This window comes from Ranitomeya variabilis, chromosome 3, assembly GCF_051348905.1.
Source record: "Ranitomeya variabilis isolate aRanVar5 chromosome 3, aRanVar5.hap1, whole genome shotgun sequence".
Classification (NCBI taxonomy): Eukaryota; Metazoa; Chordata; class Amphibia; order Anura; family Dendrobatidae; genus Ranitomeya; species Ranitomeya variabilis.
Genome location: NC_135234.1, coordinates 463,188,646 through 463,214,742, shown reverse-complemented (window position 1 = coordinate 463,214,742; position 26,097 = coordinate 463,188,646). Strand labels below are relative to the sequence as shown.

The 26,097-nt window shown below is 44.4% G+C and overlaps 1 protein-coding gene across 1 annotated transcript in view; it reads left to right on the top strand.

Moving 5' to 3' along the window:
- Window positions 1-2,128: 2,128 nt before the first annotated feature.
- The window catches only part of LOC143816365 (interleukin-1 receptor-like 1), a 153,000-nt gene continuing 129,031 nt past the window's right edge, over window positions 2,129-26,097 (top strand). The window contains exons 1-3 of the mRNA XM_077296620.1: window positions 2,129-2,179; window positions 4,452-4,504; window positions 18,031-18,253. Of these exons, the coding sequence (XP_077152735.1) occupies window positions 4,459-4,504; window positions 18,031-18,253 (269 nt within the window). The 5' untranslated portion in view covers window positions 2,129-2,179; window positions 4,452-4,458. The remainder of the gene's footprint in view (window positions 2,180-4,451; window positions 4,505-18,030; window positions 18,254-26,097) is intronic.

The window sequence follows — 26,097 nt, the reverse complement described above, 5'->3', positions numbered from 1 at the left end:
GTATCTCCCGCGCTCCCTGCAGAGGCCAAGGGGAAAGAAGTCGCAGCGGCCATCTTGGGAGTACCGCTGCTCTGAAGAAGTTCCGCGATGTTATGGCCCGGTGGTTGTGCCGTGCCTCCCTTCTTAGGCATCGCCAGGAAGAGGGTCACCTGAGAGTGCGGTGGGTCCAATTGCGGTGCGTTTGGCGTATTTCAGATGCTGATTAGGGCCTAATTAAGCAGGTCGGGTGGCAGAGCTCAGCAAGACATGACTGTCACCGCCGAGGTCCGCACATGCGCCTCTGAGAGGAGGATTTTTTAACTAATCCATTATAATGTGCACGGAGTTAGAGCTCAACATGGACACTAGGTGTCGCTATTGTATCAGTGTAGACGATTGGTGACCTGTTAAGCTTATTTAGTGTATTATAGAATTTATCACCAGTTCTTGGATTGAGCACTAGATGTCGCTATATTTCTGTCTTCTAGGGCACCTTCTTTGTCCCAGTGTATATGAGTCTGAAGTGAAAAAATGCCCAAAAGTCAAATAAAAAAACGTTTTTTTAGAAGACAGTCTCTCTCTCTAAGCGGCAAAAGGGGTTATTGTGCTGTTGACTTATGAGTCCCAGGGGGACACCGATGACACAGAGGAGTTGTAGTCAGAGATCTAAATAATTGTTTGTTGCGCATTAAGATGCTAAGAATGCGTTTATTCCTCTTTAAGTGTGACCCAAAAGTAGGTGGGAAAAGGGCGGCAGTAAGGAAGATGCAGCATTGTGTTATGGAGGAGAGGTGGTCAGAGTCTAGATAAGGCACACACTTACGCTCTCTGCAGCTCCCCGCAGGGACGACAAGATGGTGCCGGGAGCGGCAGGAAATCCCCAGGATCTACTCCGCTCGCAGAGTCCCACCGCCCCAGTCACGAAGCCGCCGGATCAGGTGAGGCATATAGCGCCGCCACTGACAGTAAGTTCGCTGGACTCTCCCTCCAGCAAGTGTGACTCCTCTTCTGTCCGGTCCCGCTCACAGGAGGCAGCGGCCGGAGCTTCGCGACGTGTAGGCCTGCACTATTTGGAGGACCGCAAGGCACACCGGAGCGCAGGAATATCGGCACCGGTAAGCGGCAGATCGTGCGGGTGTGTGCGGACAGCTGGGGCGGAGGAGAAGCAGCCAGGGAAGGGGGTGGTGTGTACCTTCCCGGCGTCTCAGCAGCCCGCCGTGTTCTTGGTCCGTGGGACTCCCAAGATGGCGGCGTCTGTATCGCGCCTCTGTTCCTCCACGGAGAATTGCTGATCTTGCGCAGGGGGAATGTGCTCCTATTGCCCTCCGGGTCCCCCTAGGGTGTTTGTAGTACCTTCTGCCAGGTAATGGGGATTTTTAAAGTTCTGTGGGGCCAAAGAGATCCTTTGGGAAATAGTCTCAGTGCCGGAGCTCTGGTGAGGCGCAACTGTTCTCCTTCACCATCAGGCCACGCCCCCGATACTGTTGCTTTTAAACTAGGTATTGGTACTTTTGGCAGTGTGGACAGGTGACAAGTCCTGCTGTAGAATGACATTTCCATCTCCAAAAAGCTTGTTGGCAGAGGGAAGCATAAAGTGCTCTAAAATTTCTTGGTAGATGGCTGTGCTGATTTTGGTCTTGCTAAAACACAGTGAACCTACACCAGCAGATGTGGAGAGGTTTGGCGAGCACACTGTCAAATACGAGGTGCTGGTGTAATGGGCTGAATGACCCCAAACCAATGTAGTAAAAATTCACCTCACACTCTATGGTTCAAGTGATACAAGTGAACATTTCACTTATTTATTTCTCTCTCTTACAATGATGTAATGAGTAAGACCCAGGACAGGTCGAAACGTCTGCAATAAAATAGTTGTCTTGTATTAGTATTATTTTTCTGCACTTTGATACTTCTCTGTTTCACGTACTCAAATAAAATGACCTGTTTTTGCATCACTTGAACCATAGAGTGTGCAGAGAATTTTGACTACACTATACCAGCTGATGGCATGGCTCCCCAAACCATCACTGACTGTGGAAACTTCACACTAGATCTCAAGCAGCTTGGATTGAGTGCCTCTCCACTCTTCCTCCAGACTCTGGGACTTTGATTTCCAAATTAAATGCAAAATTTACTTTCATCTGAAAACAACACCTTAGACCACTGAGCAACAGTCCAGTTCTTTTTCTCCTTGGCCCAGGTAAGACACTTCTGGCCTTGTCTATTGGTCATGAGTGGCTTGACCCAAGGAATGTGACACTTGTAATCCATGGATACATCTATGTGTAATGGCTCTTGAAGCAATGACTCCAGCAGCAGTCCACTCCTTGTGAATCTTTTTTAATTACCTTATCTTAACAATCAATTCAAGGCTGCGGTTATCCCGGTTGCTTGTGCACCTTTTTCTACCACACATTTTCCTTCCACTCATCCTTAAATTAATATGCTTGGAAACAGCACTATGTGAACAGCCATTTTCTTTGCAATTACCTTTTGTGGCTTGCCCTCCTTGTGAAGTGTGTCCTTGACTGCCTTCTGGACATGTGTCAAGTCAGAAGACTTCCCCATGATTGTGGCGCCTACTGAAACAGACTAAGGGACCTTTTTAAACGCTTAAGAAGCATTTGCAGGTGTTTTTGTTAATTATTTTAATTTAATGAGATAATGACTTTTGGGTTTTCATTGGCTGTAAGCCATAATCATCAACATTAAGAGAAATAAACACTTGAAATATATCACTCTGTTTGTAATTACTCTATATAATGTATGAGTTTCACTTTTTGCATTGAAGAACTGAAAAAAAAATAACTTTTTCGTGATATTCTAATTTACTGAGAAACACTTGTACTTTTTTCCCAATAAAATACCGTTTTAGCACCAAATTTATATTTTTTGTGAGGGGTAATAGGTGAAAATGGACCTCATAATTTGTTATGCAATTTTTATTGACCTCATATGTGGTTGTACACTACTGTTTGAGCATATGGCAGGGATAGGATAGGAAGGAACGCTAATTGGCTTTTAGAACCCAGATTCCATATGAACAAATTTTGGATGCCATTAGCAGAGACCCTCAGGTGCTAAATCAGAAATCCTATAAGTGACCCCATATTGGAAACATCACTGTTTAAGGATTTAATCTAGGGGTGAAGTGAGTATTCTGAACCCACAGGTGCCTCACAGAATTTTAGAACATTGGGACATGGAAGTATGATATTTTAGTGGTAAAAATGTAATTGTTTTATTTGCTGCAAATTTTTCAGTTACACAAGGGTTAACAGGTGAAACTGGACACTGCAATTTGTTCCTCAAGTTCTCACAAATGTTGCCCCATATGTCCTTAGAAACCACTGGCAACATGTCAGGGCTGAAAAGGAAGGAGCCTATTTGGCTTTTGGAGTATGGATTTTGCTAGAATAGTTTGTTTGCGACATTTGTGGAGTCCCTAAGGTGCCAGGGCAGAACAAAAACACCAAAAGTGACCCCATTGTAGAAATTACCCCTCTCAATTAAATCATTTATGGCTGAAGTAACTATTTTGAAATATCCAGTATTGTGGGAACCCCCTATATTTCCAATGATAGGAGATGCACCTGAGTGGGGGTTGGCTTTGTGAGGGATAAGTTAGGGTTGTTGTTGGTAAAATTTTGGGGTACATAACATTTTTTGATCTCTTTCAATATAAAGCTGTGATCATATCTTGAATTCCATGTCAGATCTATCAAAATATGAAAAACCAATTAATCAGATTGGTAAACAACGTAACAAAAAAATAAATCAAAATGCCAGAATTAAGTTTTTTGGCCACCACAACATTGCAATAAAATGTAATAGGAGTCGATCAAAACATTATATCTACCCCAAAATTATAGCAATAAAAACATCAGCTCAAGGCACAAAAAATAAGCCATAGAACAGCCCCAGATTCTGAAAATATCGAGAAACACCAAAACATTTTTTCATACAAATTTTTTTTTTCACCAATTAAATAAAAAATAAGCTATACATGTTTGGTATTTGCATTCTTATACTGACATGTGGCATCATATTGCCAGGCCAGTTTTACCAAATAGGGAACATGGTAAATAAAAAAACAAAAAAAATGTTGTGTAATTATTGCACTTTTTTTGCAATTTCACCACCCTTGGAATTTTTTTCCCATTTTCCAGCAAACTATACAGCAAAATTAATGGTGCCATTCAAAAGTAAAATTTGTCCAACCTAAAACAAGATCTCATATGGCTATATTTATGCAGATATAAAAAAATCTATGGCTTTTGGAAGAAGAGGAGGAAGAAATGAAAACTAAAAAATGGAAAATGGCCATGGCGTGAAGGGGTTAAGCAGTTCATTTATATTGCTGATACCCAGAGATACATTACTTGTAAAGTATAATAACTTTATATGTAGAATCATATCTGCAAATTACTTAACGTGAATAAAACTGCATGTTTTTTGTTTTTTTTTATTAGGTTTGTCATGGAATTGTTTTACAGATTTGCACTACTTGCCTCTTTATTTTCCTGTAAGTATTTCCCAGACTTTACAAACCATGTGAATTTTGTGTGGAACATGTAGCTGATGAATAAATGAATTTCCTTAGGCCCCATGTCTCCTTATTGCATTGCTAAATCTCCCTCAAGTGAGTGCTTACCGTCAATTCCATAGAATTAAAGGGTTTTTCTTACGAATGCAGTCCTTTTATTTAGGCCGGAGTCACACTAGCGAGGAATACGGACTAGTGCTTTGTGAGAAAAAGTCGTATAGCACCCGGACCAGTATTAATCTATGGGGCAGCTCACATCACCATTTTTTTTCTCGGCCGTATTATACGTGCGAGTGAAATCGAAGCATGCTGCGATTTCACGCGTATATCGGCCGAGACTCGCCAGTGCAAGTCAATGGGTGTGAGAAAAAAATCGCACAGCACTCGCACCATGTGAGTGCTGTCCGATTTTTACACACCAGTGTCCTTTAAAAAGCCGGCAATTCATATGCGGCTACTGTAAAAATCACACTGACATGTTAGAATAGATAGAATACATATATACACATAGAATAGATGTGTGTGTATATATATTTATATATCTATCTATTTATATAATTGCCTTGTAATGTTTTCATTTACTGTTCTATCCAGATGTCACTGTATCCCAGAATTCCAAGTGGAGGAAGTTCACCGACCGCCATATTGGGACATCTAAGTGATGGGTGTCTCAATATGGAAACTGCTGCTGGTACCAACCTATTGCGCAGTACCACCAGTGTAACACCGTCGCACCACACACACACAGACACTCTATACGCCGTACACACCAAACTCACACACTCACACTCACACACAATCACACTCTCACACTCACGCAGCCTCTTGAGTGGTACCATCAGCGGAACACCGTCGACAATACGCTGCTGCCGGGATCAGCCGAATGATTCACTGACTGCCGCCATCTTTGTACAGGAGGAGCGCATGCGCATTTTTAATGTGACCGCTGCTATCTGTCTGCACAAAGATGGCGGCGGTCTGATTTACTACACCTGCGTGAATTACGTGCAGGTGCAGTGAATCATTCAGCTGATCCCGGCGGCAGATGCACGACGTGTCTACAGGCAGAGGAAGCCGGTCACATTAAAGGGATTTTCCCACGAACGAAAGTTAGTTTTAAAAATTGTCTGTGTCTGACCATGTATGGAGCATACCACATCTCCTGGGCAGGGGAGGAAGCAAAAGACAATACTGACATTACAGCAGGGGATCACAGTGGATTCATTTTGTGAGGTAAAATATTTCATTGACTGTTTCTAAAAAATATTTCTTTCAATGTTCTTTTGTTAAGAAAATCAGCGTATTACAAACATTTTCATGAGATAACTGTAACAGTATATAATCAAATCAAATCAAAGAAGCTTTATTGGCAGGACCAAATACACATCAGTTTTGCTAAAGCAGGTGTATAAAGGCAATAGGAGTAGGGACTGTGGGGATGTTGGGTAGGAGCTGTAGGGGAGGTGGATGGGGGGGGCAGATCCATTGTGGGGGCTATAGTCCATGGCATAGGGGAGGTGGATGGGGGCAGATCCAGGGTGGGGGCTATAGTCCATGGCATAGGGGAGGTGGATGGGGGCAGATCCAGGGTGGGGGCTATAGTCCATGGCATAGGGAAGGTGGATGGGGGCAGATCCATTGTGGGGGCTATAGTCCATGGCATCATAGTTCTCTTTCTCGCAGTCTATGACATTCGCTCACAAACCGCGCTGCTATCTCCACTGCTCTCTCTTCTTCTCCCAGCAGGATATATGTTTTCTCTTCCTCCTTCATGGTGATGAAGTCCGGGAAGAGATGTGAGAGTCTCTTGAAGTGAGTGTCCCTCACTGCTGAGTATTTGGAGCAGTGTAGCAGGAAGTGGGTTTCGTCCTCTATGGCCTCCTGATCACAGTGTTGGCACAGTCTTTCCTCCCTGGGCTTGTAGTTCTGCCTGTGTCGGCCACATTCGATGGCCAGACTGTGGGCACTGAGTCTATATCGGCTCAGGATCTTGCGATCTCTGGGGTCCGGGAGTTTCTCCAGATATGGGGCCAGTCTGTAGTCTCTCTGTAGACTCCGGTACGTGTTCAGTTTCTGTGAGTTGTTGATATCATTCTTCCAGTCACTGACATACCTCTCCTGGCCTTCGTCTGCCATCTTCCTGATTCCGGCTTTTGTCAGGTTGTTGTGATTGGTGTTCTGGTCCGGTTGGGTTTGGCTTGGCTGTTCCGAGGGTTCTGGTTTTTCTGTTTCACCTACATGTATCAGGGCTTTATGGTGATGGGAGCTTGGATTGCTCCTATGCAGGTGAGCCCGGAATGACAGCGCCCTCTTTAGAACTGTTAGGTGTAGAGGGAATCTGCCCAGCTCGGCCCGACAAGCACTGTTGGAGGTGCTCCGATGGACCTGGAGAAGGTGCTTGCAGAATTCCAGGTGGAATATTTCTGTTGGACTGGAATCCCACCTTGACCAGTCTGGCAATAGGATATATAATCAACTAACTGTAATACAGGCATAGTAATCAACATAAATCAGATATTATTCATCCAGTCCTGTATAATTATGATTTACTGTCATCTTCTTGTTTACAGACAAATTTTTAACAACTGAGTAAGAGAGGTGTAGAAATGTAATAGAAAAAGGCCTCTAGTTAGAGGCTATAGGGAGATAGAGAGGGGGGAGGGAGAGGGAAGGAAGGATAAGAGGGGAGAGGGTGGGGTAGGGGGGGTTGTGGGGGCGACACCCTGGGATGTGATCACGCCAAAATTATCGCAAGATAGGATGATTGAGACCTAAATTGGGACCATGGTGCCCAGACGTTGAGGAATGCAGTGACAGTATGGTTAACCCTTGCCGCAAGCTCTTCCACTTGAAATAGCTGATCAATTTTTGAGTACAGTTGCTGGCTCGTGGGTGTTGTGGATGAGTTCCAGTTGGTCAGGATCAATGACTTCCCAGCCGCAAGTATATATTGAGCTAGTTTAGAGGCACAATTATTATTAGGCCAGATTGGCAGATTTGGGAAAACATTTTCTGGTATCAGAGTGACATCTTTCCTCAGCAGCTTTTTTATAATCGAGGCCACCTCCTTCCAGTATAGACCTAAGCGCGGGCAAGACCACCTGATATGTATATAATCGCCTACGCTGGTTTCGCATCTCCAACAATCAGTGTTTGAGGTATGGCACCAACTTTGAATCTGTTCGGTGTAATATACCATCTAGTAATGATTTTGCAAGAATTTTCCTGGATACAGACACAGTTTGAAGGACCATGAGAGTTTTTATATATTTGTTTAATTTGCTGTTCAGAGAAGGGTGTGCCTATATCTCTCTCCCAGCGGACTAGGTATGCTCTCTTCAGGGGTATATCTATTCTGAGTAGAAGTTGGTAAATCGTTGAGAGGACTTAGTAGGGGGCTTCGATCTGGCGCATAGAGCCTCGTAGGGGGAATCTAAAAAATATTTTACCTCACAAAATGTATCCTCTGCGATCTCCTGCTGTAATGTCAGTATTGTCTTTTACTTCCTCCCCTGCCCAGTAGCTGTGGTATGTTCTGTACACGGTCAGACACAGGGGTGAGTGTGTCTGACCGTCTACGGAGCATACCACATCTCCTTGGCAGGGGAGGAAGCAAAGAACAATACTGGCATTACAGCAGGGGATCACATTGGATTCATTTTATGAGATAAAATATTTCACTGACTGTTTTTAAAAAATATTTAACCTCACAAAATGTATCCTCTGCAATCTACTGCTGTAATGTCAGTATTGTCTTTGAGGGGAGAACACAGCACAGGAAGTAGAGAGACGGAGGGATAGCACATGGGGTAGACAGGTCAAAGAAGAGAGCACAGACGGGAGAATTCAGCACATGGGGAAAGAGAGAGTGGATAGGTGGGTGAGCACATGGGGGAGAGATTCTCAATGCTGCAAAGCCTGCCCCCAGCTTGACATCACTACCCTCCCGATGCGATAGCATCGTACCTCCATCTAGTCAGTGACACACATATATATATGTCTTTTTATTTCATAGAGAGATAGATAGAAGATTAGCCGGTAATTCATTTGTCGGCTTCTGTAAAATCAATGCAGAAGCCGACAGGATAGAAGACATGGTTTACCTACAGTAAACAGATGCAGAATAGGTAGATTTATACAGTAGATGTCAGTGATCAATACAATTAGTATAGTATGAGTGCAAATTACTGGACATGTATGTAATTAATAAAAGATTATTTTGAGGGGAAAAACTGGTGTGGGCCCCAGCCCAATCTTTCAAACCAGAAAAGGGAAAGCCAGCGACTGGGGGCAGATATTAATAGCCTAGGAAGGGACCATGGTTATTGCCCCTCCGGCTAAAAACATCTGCCCCCAGATTCGATCTCTAAAATGCGCCAATTCCGGCAGCACTTAGCCTCTCTCTTCCCACTTGCCCTGTAGTGGTGGCAATTGGGGTAATAATTGTGGGGTTGATGTCACCTTTGTATTGTAAGGTGACATCAAGCCGGCTTAGTAATGGAGAGGTGTCAATTAGACACCTATCCATTACTAATCCTATATTTGTTACAAGTTTAAATAAAGACACAGCCAGAATAAATTATTTTAATGAAATAAAACACTAAACACAGTTTCCCATCTTTATTATTCAGCTAATCCATGCAACGCACTCGTTCTCCTGTAATAAACATAAAATGATAAAGCAACAATATACTATACATGTCCATCGCTGTGTCTCACACAGTAATCCATATCTGGGGAAAATACAGTTTGCAACCCCGATTGTTATGACCTGGTGGTTAAGGAGCAACATGGGACGAGCTCTGAGGAGATGGTATCTTTACTGACTGCAGTTCCTGAACCTAACACAACACTAGAAGTAGCCGTGGAATGTTCCTGTCACTCCCTAGACATCTCGTCACAGCCGGAGAACTAACTACCATTAAAGATGGAAACAGGAAAGCTATCTTGCCTCAGAGAAAATCCCCAAAGGACAGACAGCCCCCCACAAATATGGACTGTGAGTGGAGAGGGAAATGACATACACAGAATGAAACCAGGATTTAGCAAAGGAGGCCACTTCTAACTATATAGACAGAATAGGAAAGGATACTGTGCGGTCAGTATTAAAAGCTAGAAAAAGCCATCACAGAGTTTACAAAAGATCTCCACACCTGACTAATGGTGTGGAGGGCAAATCTGCTTCCCCAGAGCTTCCAGCTTAACTGAATATTGAATACTGACAAGCTGGACTAGAGCAAACATAAAATGAACTGAATGATTAAGTCCACAGCAAGAGGACAACAAATGAACAAGCAAGGACTTATCTTTGCTGAACAGGACCGACTATCAAGGAAATCCAAGGAGAGATCTGAATCCAACCAAGAAACATTGACAGTTGGCACTGGCTGAAGATCAGAGCCAGGCTAAATAGCAGAGCAGGAAAGACGATCAGTGGAAGCAGCTGCTAAGCTAAATCCAAGGAGCAGCAGTTCCACTTAAAACCACCGGAGGGAGCCCAAGGGCAGAATTCACAAAAGTGCGATTAACAACCACCGGAGGGAGCCCAAGAACGGAATTCACAACACCCGATGGTGCTAAGATGCGACTGCCCCTGCTGCAAACTACTGGTGAATGAATGAAATGCTGCCGAAGCATCATCAGTGACTAGCGGTGACATCACTGATGCTGCCCTCTCTGCCAGCCTGACCCACGCTGAACTCTAGAGAGTGGAGAGTGGGAAAATGCCTAGGCTATGAATATCAGCCCGGAGCTGTCTGCATAGCCTTTGCTGGTTATTAATTATGGGGGAGCCCTGCGTCATTTTTTGGGGGCCCCCTAGTTTAATAGCCAGTAAAGACTAAAGATACATCTGCGGGCTGATATTCATAGCCTGGGAAGCTCCATGGGTATTACCCCCTTCCCAGGCTATAAACATCTGCCCCAGTCGCTGGCTTTCCCTCTCTGGTTTGGGAAATTGAGCGGGAGCCCACGCCATTTTTTTCCAAAAAATAATGTTTTATTCAATACATTTACAGTAAGCTGCACACATAATATACTAATTGTATTTGTCACACACATCTATATATCTACCTATTCTGTATGTACTGTATATACTGTATCTAATCCATCCATCTATTCTATCCTTTTCATCTATCTAGCTATCTATCTATCTATCTATCTATCTATCTATCTATCTATCTAATGTTTATATATATATATATATATATATATATGTGTTTTTAAGAATATTTGGTTTTAAAACGATGTGTATTACAATGAGATTTTAACATGAGCTTTTACTTACAGAGAACTGCTGCATGTAAAAGCTCATGTTAATATCGCATTGCACACGGATGTCATACGGATACTAGATGCGAGGAAATCGCATCATCACATTGCATACGGATTACACACGGATGACCATATGGAGAACACTCGTGCGATTCTCGGCCGTCAAAATCGGATCGATTTTTTATATGTTAAGTGTGACTCCAGCCTTATACCGAACACGGATGTCATAGAGGCAAGTTTGCTGGTCTATTAGCACCAGCACATAGCTAATCATCTCATTACTCCACAGTCTTCCAGTAATGACATGCAATACTTTATTATATGCAAGGCAGGCCCTCAGCAGTTTTTCCAAGCAATACCAACTGGCTACAGGAGGTTTTAGAAGCCAGATCTTGTTATTTGGTGAAATTCTCAGCCACCTTTAATTTGACAAAGGGTTATTATGACATGGTAACAGTTTACTGCCTGCAATCGCCATGAGCCTGAGCTCCTACCATTTGGATTTTTAAGATTCCAACTGAACTCAATAACTGCTGTATAACTCAATATGTAAAGAGGTTTATCAATTGGTGACGTCAAGCGGCACATGACATAACTAAAGCAGGGTGCATTTGGAAAAAAGAGAAACACTAGGAAAAGTGCAGCAAAAAATATGTGCAATTCTCCCTAAAATCCGCCTTTGAAGGGGTTCTCCTAAGTTATCAAGATATTTCTCACCATAGAATAGGTGATAATTTGGTCATTGCAATAAGTTCCAACCCTGTGACCCACTACAATCCCAAGAATGGGGTGAAACAATACCCCTTTTAATGGACTTGAGGTAAAGTTTAAACACCACCACACTCTCTTCATTGGCTCAGGGTCTGACTGGCTCATCGGAGAATGGAGGATTCTCCGGTGGTCCCAGGCACTGGCATCTACTGGCATACAGGGCTGGCAGCTGCCTAGGGCCCCTACTGCCCCAGGGGCCCCCAGCCAGTGGCGTGTCACTAATAGCGGCATACTACACAGCTGCTATGGGGCTGTTTGTGCTTTGAGACAGAGGGGCCTGCCTGGCACCAGCGGAGCTGCAGCAGGTGACAGGAGGCAGGAGCTGACTGCTGCGGCTAAAGCCTCTGCCCGCTGCTAAAGAGAAACGAATAGTTACTGCTCCCCACACCCATGAGCGTGGAGAGGAGTGAATATTAATGTTATTTACTGAATTAATTTTCACTCCTTTCCATGCTCATGGGTGTAGGGAGCAGTGAAAATTAATTTCTCTTTAGCAGCGGGCACAGGCTGTAGTCACAGCAGCTGGCTCCTGCCTCCTGTTACCCGCTACTCCACTGCTGCTGCCCCCCAGCGTGCACTGCATTCAACTGTGTCGGTATAATAGATGCCAAACAGTAGAAAGCAATAATGGAGGAGAGGGTGTCAGATGACTCTCCCTCCCCATCATTCAACTCTGCCACAGCTGGTGCGCAATGATATCACTTCATCGTGCACCATGCTGTGTGTGCCAGGCAGACGACATTGCAACTGCTGAGACCAGAGCAGAGCTGGGATCAGTGGTGGAATTAGAAGGAGAGGTGAGTATTGTTTTTTTTTTATATATATATATACACTCACCGGCCACTTTATTAGGTACACCATGCTAGTAACGGGTTGGACCCCCTTTTGCCTTCAGAACTGCCTCAATTCTTCGTGGCATAGATTCAACAAGGTGCTGGAAGCATTCCTCAGAGATTTTGGTCCATATTGACATGATGGCATCACACAGTTGCCGCAGATTTGTCGGCTGCACATCCCAAAGATGCTCCATACAAGGCAGGATGGATCCATGCTTTCATGTTGTTTACGCCAAATTCTGACCCTACCATCCGAATGTCGCAGCAGAAATCGAGACTCATCAGACCAAGCAACGTTTTTCCAATCTTCTACTGTCCAATTTCGATGAGCTTGTACAAATTGTAGCCTCAGTTTCCTGTTCTTAGCTGAAAGGAGTGGTACCCGGTGTGGTCTTCTGCTGCTGTAGCCCATCTGCCTCAAAGTTCGACGCACTGTGCGTTCAGAGATGCTCTTAGGCCTACCTTGGTTGTAACGGGTGGCGATTTGAGTCACTGTTGCCTTTCTATCAGCTCGAACCAGTCTGCCCATTCTCCTCTGACCTCTGGCATCAACAAGGCATTTCCGCCCACAGAACTGCCGCTCACTGGATTTTTTTTCTTTTTCGGACCATTCTCTGTAAACCCTAGAGATGGTTGTGCGTGAAAATCCCAGTAGATCAGCAGTTTCTGAAATACTCAGACCAGCCCTTCTGGCACCAACAACCATGCCACGTTCAAAGGCACTCAAATCACCTTTCTTCCCCATACTGATGCTCGGTTTGAACTGCAGGAGTTTGTCTTGACCATGTCTACATGCCTAAATGCACTGAGTTGCCGCCATGTGATTGGCTGATTAGAAATTAAGTGTTAACAAGAAGTTGAACAGGTGTACCTAATAAAGTGGCCAGTGAGTGTATATATATATATATATATTATATATATATATATATATATATATCAGTGAGTGAGTACTGATGGCCATAATACTGTGGAGGGGCTTACATTATGTTCTATGGAGGGGGGCTGCATTATACCCTATGAGGGTCTACATTATAGTCTATGGGGAGGCTGCATTATACCCTATGTAGGGGCTGCATTATACTCTATGGGGGGGCTGCATTATAATCTATGGGGGGTTGCTTTACACTATATTAGGGGGGCTGCATTATATTTTATGGGAAGGGCTACATTATACCCTATGACGGGGCTGCATTATACCCTATGATGGACTGCATTATAGTCTATGAAGGGGCTACATTATATTCTATGAAGGGGGGCTACAATATATTCTACGACGGGGGCTACCCGAACCCCTGCTATATAATTAAGATGTGTACTACTACCTTATATTATACCCAGAGGCGTAGCTAGGGTTTTGGTTCAGGGGGGTGCGAAACTTTTGAGTGGGCCCCTAACCAGGTAACCTTGATTACAACTCGGTGACGCACCCTAATAGTGGAGGAAAACCTCAGCAGATCACCGCGCTGTTACTGAAGATAATCAATATATAAAGACCAACATGGATATTACCGCCATATGGTCAGTGGTAGATACCAGCCCTACAGAGCATATAAGAGATCACAGCACAGTTACAGATAATGTCTTACCGCTGATGCTCTTTCTGCTGGAAATATGGGAATTTTTCCCATATTTTCCATCTGGCCCAGACCTCCATGACAACTTCTTCCACCCAGGTCTCGGCAGCAGAGAATACAACAAAGACATATTTCACTTATCATATTCCAGCCCCATCACCATCTATTCCCAACCTTCACAAACTCCTCATCCTGCTGATAGCTTAATACTGAGCCGCTGCTGCCGTATGTGTCCCTATTACTGCCCCTGATACCCCAATACGGAGCCGCTGCTGCTGTATGTGTACTTATTACTACACCTGATACCCCAATACTGAGCCACTGCTGCTGTATGTGACCCTATTACTACACCTGATACCCCAATACTGAGCCGCTGCTGCCGTATGTGTCCCTATTGCTGCACCTTATACCCCAATACTGAGCCACTGCTGCCGTATGTGTCCCTATTACTCCACCTGATACCCCAATACTGAGCCGCTGCTGCCGTATGTGTCCCTATTACTCCACCTGATACCCCAATACAAAGACGCTGCTGCCGTATGTGACCCTATTACTCCACCTGTTACCCCAATAATGAGCTGCTGCTGCCGTATGTGACCCTATTACTGCACCTGATACCCCAATACTGAGCCGCTGCTGCCATATGTGACCCTATTACTGCACCTGATACACCAATACTGAGCCTCTGCTGCTGTATGTGTCCTTATTACTACACCTGATACCCCAATACTGAGCCGCTGCTGCCGTATGTGACCCTATTACTGCACCTGATACCCCAATACTGAGCCACTTCTGTCGTATGTGTCCCTATTACTCCACCTGATACCCCAATACTGAGCCGCTGCTGCCGTATGTGTCCCTATTACTCCACCTGATACCCCAATACTGAGCTGCTGCTGCCGTATGTGACCCTATTACTGCACCTGATACCCCAATACTGAGCCGCTGCTGCCATATGTGACCCTATTACTGCACCTGATACACCAATACTGAGCCGTTGCTGCTGTACGTGTCCTTATTACTACACCTGATACCCCAATACTGAGCCGCTGCTGCCGTATGTGACCCTATTACTGCACCTGATACCCCAATACTGAGCCGCTGCTGCCGTATGTGTCCCTATTGCTGCACCTTATACCCCAATACTGAGCCGCTGCTGCTGTATGTGTCCCTATTACTCCACCTGATACCCCAATACTGAGTCGCTGCTGCCGTATGTGACCCTATTACTCCACCTGTTACCCCAATACTGAGCTGCTGCTTCTGTATGTGACCCTATTACTGCACCCGATACCACAATACTGAGCCACTGCTGCCGTATGTGACCCTATTACTGCACCTGCTCTGTGGTTCTCTGTGCCCTCTAAATTCTAAAGCACCCCTCTATAATATAGTAATGCCGGGTGCAAGTGCTCTAGAAAACAGTGCCCATATTTTGCCCCCTAGAAAGTAATATTGCCCTGTGTGCCCCTTTGATAGCCACAGTAACCTGAGTTCCCCTATAACAATAAGTGCCCACTTTACATTTAATAATGTCCCGAGTCTCCCCCTGTACAGCTCCCCTATACACAGCATGATGCTCTCTTATACACAGTATAATGCCCCCTCACTGTATAGTACCAACCACACAGTATACTGACTCCTTAGTAGCCCCCAAACTGTTTGATGCCTCCAACAATGTATAATGACCCCTGCACTGTAATCTCCATTCTGTATGATGGCCCCCTAGATAGCCTCCATATACAGTAGCATAATGCACCAAATAGTCCACAATATAGTATAATGCACTCCCCATAGGCAGACTCTATAGCATAAGGCAGCCCCCATAGGCAGACACTGTAATAAGGCAGCACCCCCATATAGGCAGACCCTGTAATAAGGCAGTACCCCCATAGGCAGACTCTGTAGAATAAGGCAGCACCCCCATAGGTAGACCCTGTAATAAGGCAGCCCCCATAGTCAGACCTTGTAATAAGGCAGCACCCCTATAGGCAGACCCTGTAGTAAGGCAGCACCCCCATAGTCAGACCCTGTAATAAGGCAGCCCCCATAGTCAGACCCTGTAATAAGGCAGCCCCCATAGTCAGACCCTTTAATAAGGCAGCCCCCTATAGGCAGACCCTGTAATAAGGCAGCACCCCCATAGTCAGACCCTGTAATGAGGCAGCACCCCTATAGTCAGACCCTGCAATAAGGCAGCCCCCATAGTCAGATCCTGCAATAAGGCAGCACCCCTATAGGCAGACCCTGTAATAAGGCAGCACCCCCATAGTCAGACCCTGTAATAAGGCAGCCCCCATAGTCAGACCCTGTAATAAAGCAGCACCCCTATAGGCAGACCCTGTAATAAGGCAGCCCCCATAGTCAGACCCTGTATTAAGGCAGCACCCCTATAGGCAGACCCTGTAATAAGGCAGCACCCCCATAGGCAGACCCTGTAATGAGGCAGCACCCCAATAGTCAGACCCTGTAATAAAGCAGCCCCTATAGTCAGACCCTGTAATAAGGCAGCCTCCATAGTCAGACCCTGTAATAAGGCAGCCCCCATAGTCAGACCCTGTAATAAGGCAGCCCCCCCATAGGCAGACCCTGTAATAAGGCGGCAGAACCCCATAGGCAGACCCTGTAATAAGCCAGCCCCCCATAGGCAGACCCTGTAATAAGGCGCATCAAAAATATGGAACAGGAAGCCAAATGCCATAAAATCATGAAAATTTTTGTTAATGCGATATAGTTAGTTATTAAAAATGAACAAGGGGACAACAGTATACAAAAAACAGCCCAAAAAGAGTACAGAACAAAAAGTATATATGCCCATATAGTGTTTGCTGATGACTCTACCATATTAGGTATTAGGCAGATGGAAGTATTTACCCCATGACCTGAATTATTTTGAATAGGGACTTTTGCACTTTAAATACCATATGGTAACTCTACTCTTACAGATGGGCATATATACTTTTTGTTCTGTACTCTTTTTGGGCTGTTTTTTGTATATTATTGTCCCCTTGTTCATTTTTAATAACTTACTATATTGCATTAATAAAGATTTTCATGATTTTACGGCATTTGGCTTCCTGTTCCATATTTTTGATGTGTATTTAAATTTGGAAGTGCCACGAGCCTAGGCAAGGTGTATTCATATATATGTGTATGTTTATACGCATATGTATAATAATTCCTGTAATAAGGCATCACCCTTAAAAAAAAAAAAAAAAAATACTCACCTGTCTTCCTGGTTCCTGCGCTGCTCCCGCTGATCTCCTGACAGCGGGCGCCGGGCAGTGACGTCATCGCGCCCGCTGTCAGTGTCGGCGACGTCAGACACCGACACTGACGGGGATGATGGGAGAAGGAGCGTAGTGCTCCTTCTCCCATCAATGCGATCAGCTGTATCAGCTAAATGCCGGTACAGCTGATCTTCCGATGCCGCCTGCTAAGGGGCCCCATAGCGGCCGGGCGGTAGAGCAGAGAGATCGATTCTCCCTGCTCTGCCGCAGAATGTAACTGTATCGGATCGCGCAGCTCCGGGTGGGCTCCCTCAGAGCACCGGGCCCGAGGCACCCACACCCTCTGCCCCCACGATAGCTACGCTACTAATTATACCCTGATATTAGCGTGTTTTACCGCATAATTGGTGTACTTGTATTTATTTCTATGTAGCTACATAGTGAGCCCCAAGAATGATTTTTTTTTGGTGGGCTAAAGGTGCTCCAGTATGATGCTGCATTGGCTACAGGACTTGCAGTTCCCAGGCAAAGAATATAGAGGGGGTATGCTAGACTGACTCTTCATTAAAGAAGTTGTCCAGGACTGATCAGTGCCTTATCAGTGATCACTACATGTGTATGGAGCTACAGTGTTCTTCTCCATACATTGCTTATAGCCAAACACTGCTGAGCCGATATCAACTGATCAGTGCAAGTGACAGGTTTCGAGCCACACACCAATCCCAAATTGCTGACCAATCCTACCAATTTCTCGTCAAGTCTTTTTCTGTAGGAATGTATTCTGCTTCTTGCTTGTAATGGATTTTTTCATGTTTTTACAGTTTCTTCTAGTAAAATAAAGAATGCAAATGAAGGTGAGGCATATGTTATTCAGTGCACGGAGGATAGGTCAATTAGGACCAATGTCACATGGTATCGGAAAACACAATCTCAGCCGATTTCTTCAAATGAAAGTGACCGAGTGCACAGTACTGGAAATAATCTGTGGTTTCTGCCAACATCTTTAAATGACACTGGGATATATTTGTGCTTTTTAATTTACCAGTAAGTGTTTTTGTAATTCCAGTAAACGAATAAAGTTTCCCTCATGAATCAGGATATGTACATGTATAAATTTAAGCCATATACCAACTGTGTTGTTTACATAACCCATATAGATCAATATGTACAAAGGTGCTACAGAAATTGCATATAATTCATCAATTACTCCAAAATACAACGGTAAATTATGTATAGGTGTGTGTAAGCAGTATGAAGCACATAGGCTACAATTAGTCCGTGTGCTGCCCACTGCGCACACAGACAGCACACATACCAAAAAGCAAAATTCTTTGATTAGATATATTACAAAGTTTCTTTATTTTCACATGTACTATTGATTTATAGAATAAAAATAAAAATTATGGTTTCTCTTTAAATATTGAAATGCTATCCACCTTCTTAAAAATAAAATATGTTAACTAACTAAATGACAAATAAGTAAATTTATAAAAAGTGGAAAAAAATAAAGAAATAAAAATTGCCACTTCCATTTCAAATAGTCCCATCCCCGTCAAAAAATAAATAAAATGCATCCAATAAATAAAAATAATTGTTATGGAAAAAGGAAAATTTTAAAATGTATTTTAGTGGTCCTTTGTGGTCGTAAAAAAAGGTGAAACACAGAAATGTGTTTTCTTTATTTTTACTTGATATCAACAAAAATATAAAAAATGAGAGTGTGAAAATAACATAAATATTAAGCCTCATTGTATCACAAAAAAATAGATGCAAAAATTACTGAATAAACGAACAAGAAAAAAATGTAAAGCTCTTTAAACTGCATGTAGAAAACATGGTCAGGAACAGGGATAAATGGCCCATTTCTAAACTGGTCAGCTTGTATGAAGCATTGAAATTTGGTATATACAGTTTCTTTTACGATCCTTGTGCAGCCTTATTTGCAGCGTTATTTGCAGCCTTGATTACATATTGATTACGGAGGGCAGAACCCTTTCATTTTTTACCTTCATGTATTTTATTCTGATTCTTCCCCTATAATAACTTATCTTAGATTGAAATGCGTGAGCGCGAGCCCTTGTCTTGTAGGTGCGCAACTGCGCATCCCAGAGCTTTTAACAAGAAATAATAATAAAGTTATTGTTATTCAGTACTTATTCGTTTATTTAGATATCATTTTTCCATGTTAAAGCATCAAGATGAAATAAAAGCCATCAAAATATAAAAATGCAATAAATAATTATTACACATTGGCAAAACACATACCTGGGTGATTTTCAGATTCTCCGATCTCTATTCAAGAGATTTTGAAGTCACAGACAGAAGGGACACATGTAGGCTTTACTGAAATTGTGAGTCACAAGTAAGCATAAGAAAATACTGTATGATGGGCTTTGTTCACATTAGCATTTTCTTCACTTTATAACGGATCCATGATAGTTAGCCAATATACGTATTTACATGAATATTGGAAATGTATGATAGATTTCAATGAATTTAAGGGCTTGTGCGCACGTTGCAGATTTTGTGCGTTTTCGTGCATTTTTTTCTTGAACATTTTCTAGATGAACCTGAAGCAATCCTGATGCCAGCAAAATGAGAAATCTGAAGTGTCATGCACATGTTGCATATTTTTGACTTGCAGATTGGGTGTAGAAAATAATCTGCAGCATGTCAATTCTCTGTGTGTTTTTTTCCCAGCGTTTTTCACCATTGAATACAGGGCAAAAATGCAAGCACAAAAGCACCAAAAATGTGTGTATATGCAGCTGCGTTTTTCCTGCCAAGAGCTGCAGAAATAGTGCAAAAATTTCTGAATCCATTTACACACCATGTGCACATAGCCTAAAGGGATTTGTCAGTATGATCATCCCCCCCCCTAAGTCATCTACATGAGTATACAGGTCATAGAAAGTTGAGTAAAATGATGCCTTGATATCTGTGATCCAATGTCTTATTCCAAAGAAATCCACATATATTTTTTTATTTGTAAATGAGATGTTAAGATCTATGGGGAGGAAGCAGATCTCCCTAAGAATCTGAGCTTATTTTAAATAAGAGGGGGATAACTTTCTCTCACCGTGCTGTCAGCTCTGCTGCAGAGCTGTGCCTTATGACCAACATAGTACATCAGAGTTGAGCATTGCATCATTACAAACAAACACATTTGAAATTGTCCTCTCACAGTGCTGTCAGCTCTGCTATACTGCCCCCCTACACACACACACTGGCTGCCTGTGAGATGGAAGCTGAAGCACTGTGAGAGGACATCTGTAGTGCATATGTGTTTGTCATGAGACAAAGTTCATTTCTGTTGTAATGTGTTAGCTCTGTTGTACTGTGTTACCTCTGATCTCACTGCAGACCTGGGTTTAAGGACATTGTCAGTCATTACTTGTCTCACACTCGTATTGCCTCCTTTTATTTAAAATAACCTCTCGAGGCAGACTCTCATGCAAATCTGTATCCATAATCCTGAACAGCTCATTTACATATAACAAAAAAGGGGATTTTCAGGAATAAGACAGCTTAGGAGGGTACATCCTACTGAAAAATGCCCTTTAAAAGTTTTTATCAGGACTCCAGGATTTCTGAAGGCAAAAATGGCATTGTAGACTTAAAAATACTCAAACACATTACTTAAACTCCGCCCACTGCCCTATAATATAAACATGACTATGTTAATGAGACCCTTCAGTCTGGGACTGAAGTGATTCTACATTTCACATATAAAGTTACTCTATCTATTGCCCTCAATTTGCCTCCCTCTGCTCAGATTGGCAAAACGTAAAATGGTAAGTCTATACCTTACGCCCCTGCCTTTCCTAGACCACAACACAGAAAAGGCAGGGGAGGAGTAATTTAGGCTTACTACTGCAATGCCACTGAAGTAGCTTTCTTGGAAGCAGGAGGGTCAAAATGTCAAATGAGGCAGCTAGAGGCAAACCAGGTAATGTGACTGTACATTAGAAATGTAGAACCCCTGGCAAAAATTATGGAATCACCAGTCTTGGAGGATATTCATTCAGTTGTTTAATTTTGTAGAAAAAAAGCAGATCCCAGACATGGCACAAAACTAAAGTCATTTCAAATGGCAATCTTCTGGCTTTAAGAAACACTAAAAGAAATCAAGAACAAAAATGTGGTAGTCAGTAATGGTTACTTTTTTAACCAAGCATAGGGGGAAAATTATGGAATCACTCAATTCTGAGGAAAATATTATGGAATCATAAAAAACAAACAAACAATAAAACACTCCAAAACATCACTAGTATTTTGTTGCACCACCTCTGCATGCACTTAATGAGTGTCAAACAGTACTCTTCATCAATCTGGCTCCAACTTTCTCTGATTGCTGTTGCCAGATCAGGTTTGCAGGTTGGAGCCTTGTCATGGACCATTTTCTTCAACTTCCACCAAAGATTTTCAATTGGATTGAGATCCGGACTATTTGCAGGCCATGACCTTAAGTGTCTTTGTTCAAGTAATGTTTTCACAATTTTTGCTCTATGGCAGGATGCATTATCATCTTGAAAAATGATTTAATCATCCCCAAACATCTTTTCAATTGATGGGATAAGAAAAGTGTCCAAAATATCAACATAAACTTGTACATTTATTGAAGACGTAATGACAGCCATCTCCCCAGTGCCTTTACCTGACATACAGCCCCATATCATCAATGACTGTGGAAATTTGCATTTTCTCTTCAGGCAGTCATCTTTATAAATCTCATTGGAATGGCACCAAACAAAAATTCCGGCATCATCACTTTGCCCAATGCAGATTCGTGATTCATCACTGAATATGACTTTCATCCAGTCATCCACAGTCCATGTGTCACAATAGGACTGGCGAGTAAACTGGGACCAGGGGCACCTTTCCTGGCCCTAGCACTAGGGGGCACCCTAACTCACCCTGTTCCCCGGGATACCTCAGATGGCTAGGATGCCGGGGCCTCCGCCCTTGCCCTGTCTCCTAACTGCAGCCCTGCATCTGTACCCTTCCCCCACCCGGGGAAGAGAGGTGCTACCGTGTACCGCAGTACACCAACCCGACAGACAGGGGAACAAAGACAAGGGTAAAAGAAAATTCCACTCACACAAATATACTCTCACAAATAACAGAGGTATTCACCAGGGTGTGAAGGATGGGGAAGAAAATAAAGCAGGTAAGGATGAGGAATTTCCAAGTGTACAAACCAAGCAACAGTCACACAATAAACCCCTCCAGCTCTCCAGACACCAGCTCTTCACTCTTCAGGTCTATCTAGCAAGTGCTATCTCAGACAAGGATCTAGCCTGAATGCCTAGCTTTTATAGGAGAGAGGAGTGGCTAACTGAGCACAGCTGAATGCAGGGATTACCACATGGATGGTTAACCCCTGTCCTGGTGAAGGAAAACAAACACATTTAATAAACTGGAGAAATGCTTCTTCTCAGCGGTGAAGCAGGAGCCATCAGACGCTGCGGTCTTCTGGTACTGCTCTGTCACGGTAACTCCATTACACTACCCCCCTTCTTTGAGGGACCCCTGTGAACCTCAGGGCCTAGTTATTCGGGGTGGGCCACATGAAAGGCCCGAACCAGTCTGGTCGCATGGAAGTCGGAAGCTGGAACCCACATCCACTCCTCAGGACCATACCCCTTCTAATGTACCATGTACTGAAGTGACCGACGAACACGACTAAAGTCTAAGACTTTTGCTATCTGGAACTCCATACTACCATTGACAACGACAGGAGAAGATGGCAGAGGTAAAGGTCCTGCAGATGCCACATACTTTTTGAGAAGTGAACAGTGAAAAACATTATGGATTTTAAAAGAAGGTGGTAGAGCAAGGCGGAATGCTACCGGATTGACGACGGCTAAGATCTTATAAGGACCAATAAACCTGGGACACAATTTCCAAGATGGAACCTTTAGCTTACTGTTCCTTGAGGACAGCCACACCAAGTCACCAACACATAGGTCCGGACCCACCAAATGTCTCAGATCAGCCACACTCTTATATTTGGAACCTATCTTTTGCAAATTATTAGTCACCCCCTGCCATATAGTACAAATAGAAGAGAACCGTTCCTCCTCCGGTAAACCAGAAGGGCGATCACCATTGAATGAACTAAACTGCGGATGGAACCCATATGCCCCGAAAAACGGGGACTTACCGGTTGATTCCTGACAGCGATTATTATCTGCAAATTCAGCCAGTGGTAAGGAGGTCACCCAGTCCTCCCGATTCTCAGACACAAAACATCTAAGATATGTCTCTAAATTCTGATTAACCCATTCAGTCTGCCCATTAGACTGCGGGTGAAAAGCCGAAGAAAAAGACAAATGGATCCCCAGACGGGTGCAAAATGCCCACCAGAAATTGGAGATAAACTGCACCTCCCGATCCGAAACAATATCCGTACGAATCCCATGCAGTCTTATTATTTCCCTGATGAAGATTTGTGCCAGAGTTTTGGTGTTAGGCAAAGCTGGCAAAGCAATAAAATAAGACATTTTACTGAACCTGCCCACCACCACCAGGATTACTGTGTTCCCTGCAGACACAGGTAGATCCATAATAAAATCGACCAACAAATGAGTCCAAGGTCTGCTGGGAATCTCCAATGGTAGGAGAGCCCCTGACGGACGAGTATGTGAGGTCTTAGAATGCACACAGATATTGCAGGCGGCCACATACTCCTGAACATCCTTATAAGCACCTGGTCACCAAAAACGCCGAGTAAGTAGATCCGCGGTGGCCTTATTCCCTGGATGTCCAGCCAGTACCACATCATATAGGATAGGAAACAAAGGGTGGTTATTAATGGAGCACACTCGGACTGGGTCGCGGTTAGCAGTGGGGTACCACAGGGGTCAGTATTGGGCCCTCTTCTTTTTAACATATTTATTAATGACCTTGTAGGGGGCATTCAGAGTAGAATTTAAATATTTGCAGATGACACTAAACTCTGTAGGGTAATCAATACAGGGGAGGACAATTTTATATTACAGGATGATTTATGTAAACTAGAAGCTTGGGCTGATAAATGGCAAATGAGCTTTAATGGGGATAAATGTAAGGTCATGCACTTGGGTAGAAGTAATAAGATGTATAACTATGTGCTTAATTCTAAAACTCTGGGCAAAACCATCAATGAAAAAGACCTGGGTGTATGTGCAGCGCCCCAGAGTCCTGGTCGTTGCAGTACTGTGGCTCCGCCACTATGGGGAGCTATGGTGCGTCTGATGGCACTGAAGGGGTTCATCTGATCAGGTATCACAGACACCAATACATTTCACAGCTGGGCCTCCGGGGGGAGCTAAGGGTGCTATTCATTAGGCCACTCCCCACCATAGTGGGTAAACTGGGGGTCAGGCAGGAAGTTAGATCAGAAAGCTGACTGGGTTGGAACCAGGCAACACCTTGTGGCAGAGGGTGTTGTAGGGGAAGATACAGTAGGGTCTCTGTCAGGGGTGGGATCCTGACAGGGGCTTGGCAACAAGAACGAATGTAACGGGACCATGCCTGCTCCGGGTAGCGGCGGTGCCCAAGAAAGGATTAGAAGAGAGATAGATTGTGCTGAGTGAGAAACGAGATCACGCAAAGGAGAAATACCAGTAGGAGTCGTGCTGTAAGACCGAAGCAACATCCTACTGAGGCGCACTACCAGTGGCCGGAACGCCGAGGGAGTAGAATAACATTCAGCTTCAAGCAATACTCCAAACAGCGGCAGGACAGTCAGTCTAAGGCGGGCTGTCTAACACATATCACCTATGCAGTCTTGGGGGGCAACTTGTGGAGAGGGGCGACTCTAGGGTCCCGGAAGAGCTCCGAGCCTACCCGTCAAACGGGTGCCGTCCCGACCAGAACACCAGGGAGGGATGGAGGATTAGCAGAACATCATCTAATCGAGTTGTGAGGGAACTTAAGAAACAGACACAACAGTTGTGGGGGACTTTCCGTAAGCACAGCAGGGAAGGACCACAACACATAGCGCTAGTAGGAAGGCACCGATTTCCACCTGTGAAGAGAACTCTGGAGGTGCCATTGGACCGGCCGGACTTGCGCAGCCTGGTGAACTGTATTCCGGACTGAGGACCCAGAGATCTTCAGTAAAGAGGTAAAGAGACTGCAACCTGGTGTCCTCGTTATTTACTGCACCGCACCATCACCACCATCATCCACCCATCCACACCTGTTATTCACTGTGCGCCCCTCGGCAGGGTCACGGACCGGGGCCTAGCCACCGTGACAACCCCAGAGCAGAGACTCAGAGGCCCGGTACCGGGTACCCCTCGGCCCTGCGGCGGTGTGGGCGCCGCAACTTGGCGTCACGAACAGGATCTACTTAAGCCTGAAGAATCAGGTCATGTGTGCCTTGGAACTGTGATTTACTGTGCTTTATTGCAAGGACTGTGTATTGCCATTTACCGCCAAAAATCCGCCATTACAGCGCCACGAGGAGCGCAGGAGAAGAAGAAGGGCGTGGAAGTGGGCGTGAACAAACTGAAGAGCGCGAAAGACAATGGCCGCCCAGTCTAAATATTTCAGCACCGTGAGGACATGTCCGTCAGCAGCCGAGATCCGCCTCCTAATCCTCAATGGAGGGCGGAGACAATGAAAACGAAACCGCCCACGAAGGAGAGAGCGGGAAAAGGACCAGGAAGAAGAAGTCCGCGACATGGAGGACGCCATGGCCAGCCGCGCGGAGCCGGAGCGTGGGGTCGGAGCCGAGGACTCCCCCAGCTACTCGGAGAGGCACCGCAGCCAGCCCTCCACAGTTGATGCTGACCTCCTGCAGACCGGAGCGGACGGGCTGATCCACCAACTCCTGCAGACGCAGCTGAGCACTGAGGCCGGGTGGAAGAAGACCCTCATCGGGAGCCTCGCCAGAC